An 8,166-nucleotide genomic window follows, 5' to 3' on the forward strand; every position below is an offset into this window, starting at 1 on the left:
TTTCTTTTCTTTTTCAGACAGCCAGGGGTACACTCCAACACTCAGACATAATTTACAAAGGAAGCATGTGTGTTTAGTGAGTCAGCCAGTTCAGAGGCAGTAGGGATGACCAGAATGTTCTCTTGAGAAGTGCGTGAATTTGACCATTTTCCTGTCCTGCTAAGCATAAAAAATGTAACAAGTACTTTTGGGTGTCAGGGAAAATTGATGGAGCAAAAAGTAACAGTTAAGTACAGATACCCTAAAAAACGACCTAAGTAGTACTTTAAAGTAGTTTTACTTAAGTATTTCACATCACTGCTGATAATTAATTCATAAACACCTGATGGCAGAGAGAGAGGGTGATGGTCAAAACTTGGTAGCCTATGTAAGCCGTGTCAGCTGGGGCTGAATAGTCTTGAACGATCCTTGGACAGTGTATACACAGATAGAGCGCGCACGCACACTCCCTGTCTTGTCTGTCAGGAAAGCCATCAATCATTGAAGGCAGCTAGCTAGTTTGCTAGATAACTTACTAACGTTACTTGTTCGTGGCCCTTATTATAACTAACCTATAGAAGCTAGCTAGATGGAGCGATGGTCAGGTAACGTCAGATAGTCACATAGCTTTTACTTTGAAACCGCTAGAACACGTATCCTGTAGCAGACCCTCCTCTCTACGCCCACACTGTCTCTGTTCATTAATTCAATCTTCTAGACGACATTAGAAAAATGAATTCATGCAGTCGAAATTATTATCCGTCTTCGTTGTTTAAGGTCGGATATTGCTTAAAATAACCGTACACGGATCAATCCGATCGGATTACTGTTTTTATACTGACCTGTTGGAATATAAAATGATGAAAATGGAAAGGAAAATGTTTTTTATGACATTGTGTACTGTACTCTTCTTTACAAACTGTGTTTCAGGTGAGTCAAGTGGCAATTAAAATATAGCCTACAATCCTAAAAGCTGTACACTAGACAAATAGTATGGATAAATAAAATACTTATGCATATCGGCCTACTGCATTATTTAAAAGCCATAATGTCCAAATGTTTTGTTGCCAACTTCTTGGGACCAGCCTGGTTTACAGTACAGGCAATGTACCCTGTGACCCTCTTATGAAAAGGCACACTGTCCCTAATGATTTACCTTTCACTCAATGTCTAACATTACATGTAGTTAACTGATCTTGCTCTTCTTGTAGGGGACTATCCCAAGGCACAGAATGTTTCCTGGTTGTCGATCAACTTCAAAACACTGCTTATGTGGGATCCTGAACCTTCCAACTTTTCATACACCGTTGAATATTCTGTGTAAGTAATTAATTTACATACTGATTACTGGTTTTTGCACTTACAGGAAGAGATAACAATGAAATATTAAAAATATGTTGCCTATAACCACGTTATTGTCACGAATTCAGCCGAGACTGCTCCTCCTCCTTGCTCGGGCAGGCTTTGGCGTTCGTCGTCACCGGAGTACTAGCTGCCACCGATCTATGTTTCTGTGTTCTACTTGTTTTGTCTATATTGCACACACCTGGTTCCAATTACAATAATTTGTTTCCCTATTTTACCCTCTGGTTCCCGCATGGTGTTGTGCGTGAATGTTCGTTGTCATTGACATGCGAGTCGGTATTTTCTTCCCTGCGTGGAAGATATGTTTATTTACTTGTGACAAGTAAAGTACGTCGTTGACTAAGTTCTGTGTCCTGCACCCGACTCTGTCCTACCGCTACACACTGACGCATGACAGTTATCGTGGGAGGTCTGCACTAACCTATTCCCAGACTCAGTCTCTGACCCTGAAGAGTCAGGGTGATGTGTTGGAAGGCAGTAGGAGGGCAGAACTGATGCGGTCAGACTACACTATTGATCTGCCAAAAGAGTTTTCAGAATTATACACAGAAAACGCCTAATTTGCATATTTCCCAGGGTTCATTTTCTTTTTGAGTAAATTGTAGAGTTAACACCCTTGACTGTATTTGTTAGTTGCTGAATTCATTCCATTTAAAGTCCTGTGGCTTTCAACAAGTGAGTTCCTAGGCGAATGTTATCATTAAAATTAAACTCTGTGACAATACATTACATACTGTATATCATAAGGCCTTACTTATTGGTCTAGTTGATGGCCCTTTTTTACTCTAACACAGTGGTGTTACAAAACTCCTGGTTAAAATGCCACATCAGGCCTGCAAGTCACGTTATGCTGGCTTGTAAAGTAATGTGGAATTGCTATTGCAATGCAGCCAGAGTTAGGACATCCACGTTAGATTTTTTTATTCACCTGCAACCTGCATTCAGAATTAATTGGCAGGGTTAGTAAACTTGATTAAAAAAAACACTACTTAAACCATTTAAATGGGAACAACCATTTCTGTAATGGGTGCAATACATGGATTAGTTTAGAAAAATGTGTTATTTATCTTTGTGTAGCATAAGATTAATCAATCAATCAATGTAGACTACATGCAAAAATACAGATATTAAAAACAATCCTAAAAAATCTACCTGCAGTAGAGCATGCTGGGAAATATGAAAGAGATGGGTGTGGATTTGATGGGACTGTTTTAATGTCCACAGTGTAAAACAATAACTCTGGTTATTAACACCAATACTGGGGGTTCTTTTACACTACCGAGTGTTCTTTTACACCACTTTAACTCCTGAATCAACACTAGAAATGTTACTGAAAATTCAACACTGGCCAATTTGCAGTGTACTGGCAAATAGATCAAGGGGTTTTGGAGCTGAAAAAATAAAGAATACAAATCTTTGTTTTAGTGAAGTGCAATGTGTGTGATATGTGGTGCAGAGGCCTGCAAGTCAAAGATTAACATTTGGTACTTTTCTTATTGTTGAACTAAGATTCCAATCCAGACCCAATGAACGACCTAAATGCAACAAAAAAACATGTTTGAAGATAATAATAATCCTTTGACTGAAACCTACCATTATGTCTATTTCAGTGTTGGCCAGAACAGAGAGAGGAACGCTAACAGTATCAGAATGATGTTGTGACTCAAACATAAATATCTTCTTTATTTCAGAATTGGTCAGAACAGAGAGAAGAACCAACACTGTATCAGGACTATGGCGACAGAGTGTGACCTGTCCAACTCTCTCGGGGACCTGAAGGCCATATACTCCGCTGATGTCCTCTCAAAACCCCCTACTTGGTGTGAACTCTGACCTCATAGAGTTCCCCACACAAGGTCGGAGAGGTTCACCCCTTACAATGACAGTAGGTACCCCACCATACAATGACACATTTTCCGCATGCCCTGATACATGGCTGTTGACACCTGTGGTGCCATAGGAATCAACAGCCATGTATCAGGGCACATTTTCTGCATGCCAGTGTTGAAATGTTGGTCATTCCATAAATCACTGGGAGAAAGAAGACTTTCTTTGTTTTCTATTCCAACTGCATGCCAGTGTCACCAAGTGGCGCCAGGTGTGACAAGCAAGCATGTCAACCTCTCGTGTTATTTCCCTTCCAGCGCTTATAGGCAGACCTGAGTTCAAGATTGAGGTGAGCAAAGACAAGAAGAAGATCACCCTGTATGTAGAAGACCCTCCCACAGCCCTGTTCAATGAGCAGAACCAACAGAGAACCATCCGGGATGTCTTTGCTGATGAGCTGCAGTACAAAGTCACCTTCGGGAAAGCAACAAGCAGGGGCAAGGTAAGCTCAAAGGGGAGGGTAATAAAAATGGCAGCCCTACACTTTCCTAAAAGTACTGTAGGGCCTGGGGTCGAAGCAAATGACATAGAGGACATTTGTCAATGATGTAGGCTCCTTAAAGGAGCAAGTCAAGGAATTTAATTATGCTGAACAAAAATATAAAAGTAACATGTAAAGTGTTGGTCCCATGTTTGATGAGCTGAAATAAAAGATCCCATAAATGTTCCATACGCAAAAAAGCATATTTCTCTCAAATTTTTGTGCACACATTTCTTTACATCCCTGTTTGTTAGCATTTCTCCTTTGCCAAGATAACTCATCCATCTGACAGGAGTGGCATATCAAGAAGCTGATTATACAGCATGATCATTACACAGGTGCACCTTGTGCTGGAGACAATAAATGGCCACTCTAAAATGTGAAGTTTTGTCACACAACGCAATGCCGCAGATGTCTCAAGTTTTGAGGGAGCATTAAATTGTCATGCTGACTGCAGGAATGTCCACCAGAGCTGTTGCCAGAGCTGTTGCCAGAGCTGTTTTAGAGAATTTGGTAGTACGTCCAACTGGCCTCACAACCGCAGACCACGTGTAACCACGCCAGTCCAGGACCTCCACATCCGGCTTCTTCACCTGTAGGATGATCTGAGATGAGCCACCCAGAGAGCTGATGAAACTGTGGGTTTGAACAACTGAAGAATTTCTGCACAAACTGTCAGAAACTGTCTCAAGGAACCTCATCTGCGTGCTCGTCGTCCTCACCAGAGTCTTGACCTGACTGCAGTTCGGTGTCGTAACCGACTTCAGAGGGCAAATGCTCACCTTCGATGGCCACTTGCATGCTGGAGAAGTGTGCTCTTCACGGATGAATCCCGGTTTCAACTGTACCGGGCAGATGGCGTTGTGTGGGCGAGTGGTTTGCTGATATCAACATTGTGAACAAGAGTGCCCCATGGTGGCGGTGGAGTTATGGTATGGGCATGTATAAGCTACGGACAACAAGCACAAATGTATTTTATCGATGGCAATTTGAATGCACAGAGATACGGTGACGAAATCCTGAGACCTATTGTCGTGCCATTCATCAGCCGCCATCGCCTCATGTTTCAGGATGATTTTGCACGGCCCCATGTCGCAAGGAGCTGTACAAAATTCCTGGAAGCTGAAAATGTCCCAGTTCTTTCATGGCCTGCATTCTCACCAGCCATGTCACTCATTGAGCATGTTTGGGATGCTCTGGATAGCCGTGTACGACAGCATGTTCCAGTTCCTGCCAATATCCACCAACTTCGCACAGACATTGAAGAGGAGTGGAACAACATCAACAGCCTGATCAACAGGCCACAGTCAACAGCCTGATCAACTCTATGCGAAGGAGATGTGTCATGCAGCATGAGGCAAATGATGGTCACACCAGATACTGACTGTTTTTCTGATCCATGCCGCTACCTTTTTTTTTAAGGTATCTGTGACCAACAGATGCATATCTGTATTCCCAGTCATGTGAAATCCATAGATAAGGACCTAATTAATTTATTTCAATTGACTGATTTCCTTAAATGAACTGTAACTCAGTAAAATCTTTGAAATTGTTGCATGTTGCGTTCATATTTTTGTTTTTGTTCAGTGTAAATTAAATGCATTAAGTGGATGATATGAGTTTGGCCAATCTTACTTCTGATTATATTGCATGGGAAATCTCTCTATGTGTGTTATGAATATATGATTGTTTTATGATAGTAAAACAGTAATGAACAAGTTATACAAATTAAATACATAAGAAAAGACATAATATAACCCCTTCTTTATGTAATTCTCCCTCTAGAAAACAAAGATCTCTGCAAGCAGTGAGATAGAGCTAGAAGAGGGGGATGTAGATCCTGGGGTGAGTTACTGCTTCAACGTGCAGGCCTACATCCCCTCCCGCAGCACAGACAAACAGCTGGGAGAGCTCAGTCAAAGACAGTGCTCACCGGGCGACGGAAAGTATTTATTTGAAGGTAAGGATACTAGCAATGCCAAGGTCATGGGTTCAAGTCCCGCAGGGATCACATACACATACTAAAAATGTATGCACTCACTGTCACTATACTGGAAGTGGCTTTGGATTAAAGCATCTGCTAAGTGGTATACATGATATATTATCGTGATAAATAGTACTACTGAGGTGTACTGTAGCAGGGTTGGTGTCTTTTATTCTCTAGTATACATTTCTGCCTCACGGGAAAGCCTTGATCTTTTTGACAAGTTGTGTTCATTAAGGACATTTGTTCCTGTTTTAATATATTCTGTAACTCGATAATTCATGTTGGCCATTATACATTCTTCTCCAGAGTATCGGATCGGAGTGATCACTGGGTTCATCCCAGTCTTTTGGGGGCCCTAAGCGAGATTCGGTTGTGGGAAGCCTCCCACCTCGCGGCAAAACATTTTAGTGGAGACGGTAGAGAGAAGTTTTAAGTTAATTTCCTACAATTCTACACATTTTGCCATATAGAAAATATATTCATGCTTTAAAGGTCTCAGTAGATAGTTTATATGTTTAAACTAAATTGTTTTGCATGAGCATTGTCTGGAGATCTTTAATATATATTAATACCAAACAGTTAGATGACAGAACATGATGTAAAATAATCAAACCAAAACTGTGGAATCTGGTCATATTATGGTACTCTGTTTGATTTTAATGGCATTTTCATAATAAAGTCTTATCATTAATTTGTGGTAATGTGTTTATCTTTGATATGAGACATTGTTGAAGAGTGGGGGCACTCCCTTTAAGAGTGTGCTCCTAATCTCAGCTCGTTACCTGTATAAAAGACACCTGGGATCCAGAAATCTTTCTGATTGAGAGGGGGTGTCAAATACTTATTTCCCTCATTAAAATGCAAATCAATTTATAACATTTTTGAGATGCGTTTTTCTGGATTTCTTTGTTGTTATTCTGTCTCTCACTGTTCAAATAAACCTACCATTAAAATTATAGACTGATCATTTCTTTGTCAGTGGGCAAACATACAAAATCAGCAGGGGATCAAATACTTTTTTCCCTCACTGTATATATACAGTTGAAGTCGGATGTTTACATAAGAATGTGAAATGTCAGAATAATAGTAGAGAGAATGATTTATTTCAGCTTTTATTTATTTCATCACATTCCCATTGGGTCAGAAGTTTACATACACTCAATTAGTATTTGGTAGCATTGCCTTTAAATTGTTTAACTTGGGTTGAGGTCAGGGCTTTGTGATGGCCACTCCAATACCTTGACTTTGTTGTCCTTAAGCCATTTTGCCACAACTTTGGAAGTATGCTTGGGGTCATTGTCCATTTGGAAGATCATTTGCGACCAAGCTTTAACTTCCTGACTGATGTCTTCAGATGTTGCTTCAATATATCCACATCATTTTCCTTCCTCATGATGCCATCTATTTTGTGAAGTGCACCAGTCCCTCCTGCAGCAAAGCACCCCCACAGCATGATGCTGCCACCCCTGTGCTTCACGGTTGGGATGGTGTTCTTCGGCTTGCAAGCAACCCCCCTTTTTCCTCCAAACATAACAATGGTCATTATGGCCGAACAGTTCTATTTTTGTTTCATCAGACCAGAGGACATTTCTCCAAAAAGTACGATCTTTGTCCCCATGTGCAGTTGCAAACTGTAGTCTGGCTTTTATATGGCGGTTTTAGAGCAGTGGCTTCTTCCTTGCTGAGTGGCCTTTCAGGTTATGTCGATATAGGACTCGTTTTACTGTGGATATAGAGACTGTTGTACCTGTTTCCTCCAGCATCTTCACAAGGTCCTTTGCTGTTGTTCTGGGATAGATTTGCACTTTTTGCACCAAAGTACGTTAATCTCTAGGGAGACAGAACGCGTCTACTTCATGAGCGGTATGACGGTTGCGTGGTCCCATGGTGTTTATACTTGCGTACTATTGTTTGTACAGATGAACGTGGTACCTTCAGACGTTTGGAAATTGCTCCCAAGGATGAACCAGACTTGTGGAGGTCTACCATTTTTTCTGAGGTCTTAGCTGATTTCTTTTGATTTTCCCATGATGTCAAGCAAAGAGGAACTGAGTTTGAAGGTAGGCCTTGAAATACATCCACAGGTACACCTCCAATTGACTCAAATGATGTCACTTAGCCTATCAGAAGCAGTCAATTTAGTGCATGTAAACTTCTGACCCACTGGAATTGTGATACAGTGAATTATAATTGAAATAATCTGTCTGTAAACAATTGTTGGAAAAATTACTTGTGTCATGCACAAAGTAGATGTCCTAACCTACTTGCAAAAACGATAGTTTGTTAACAAGAAAATTGTGGAGTGGTTGAAAAACGAGTTTTAATGACTCCAACCTAAGTGTATGTAAACTTCCGACTTCAACTGTACATTGTACATACTTTTGGCCCTGTGTAGCTCAGTTGGTAGAGCATGGCGCTTGCAATGCCAGGGTTGTGGGTTCGTTTCCCAAGGGGGTATGAAAAAATA

At 40.8% G+C, this 8,166-nt stretch overlaps 1 protein-coding gene across 1 annotated transcript; it reads left to right on the top strand.

Annotated features, from left to right (window-relative positions):
- Positions 1-668: 668 nt before the first annotated feature.
- LOC121549599 (tissue factor) lies at positions 669-6,390 on the top strand. Its single transcript, XM_041861389.2, is given in 6 exon segments — positions 669-909; positions 1,191-1,299; positions 3,036-3,229; positions 3,489-3,673; positions 5,498-5,672; positions 6,006-6,390. Coding segments are annotated over 6 exon segments (789 nt in total). The 5' UTR covers positions 669-836; the 3' UTR covers positions 6,059-6,390.
- The last annotated feature ends 1,776 nt before the right edge of the window (positions 6,391-8,166 follow it).

This window comes from Coregonus clupeaformis, unplaced genomic scaffold, assembly GCF_020615455.1.
Source record: "Coregonus clupeaformis isolate EN_2021a unplaced genomic scaffold, ASM2061545v1 scaf2278, whole genome shotgun sequence".
Lineage (NCBI taxonomy): Eukaryota > Metazoa > Chordata > Actinopteri > Salmoniformes > Salmonidae > Coregonus > Coregonus clupeaformis.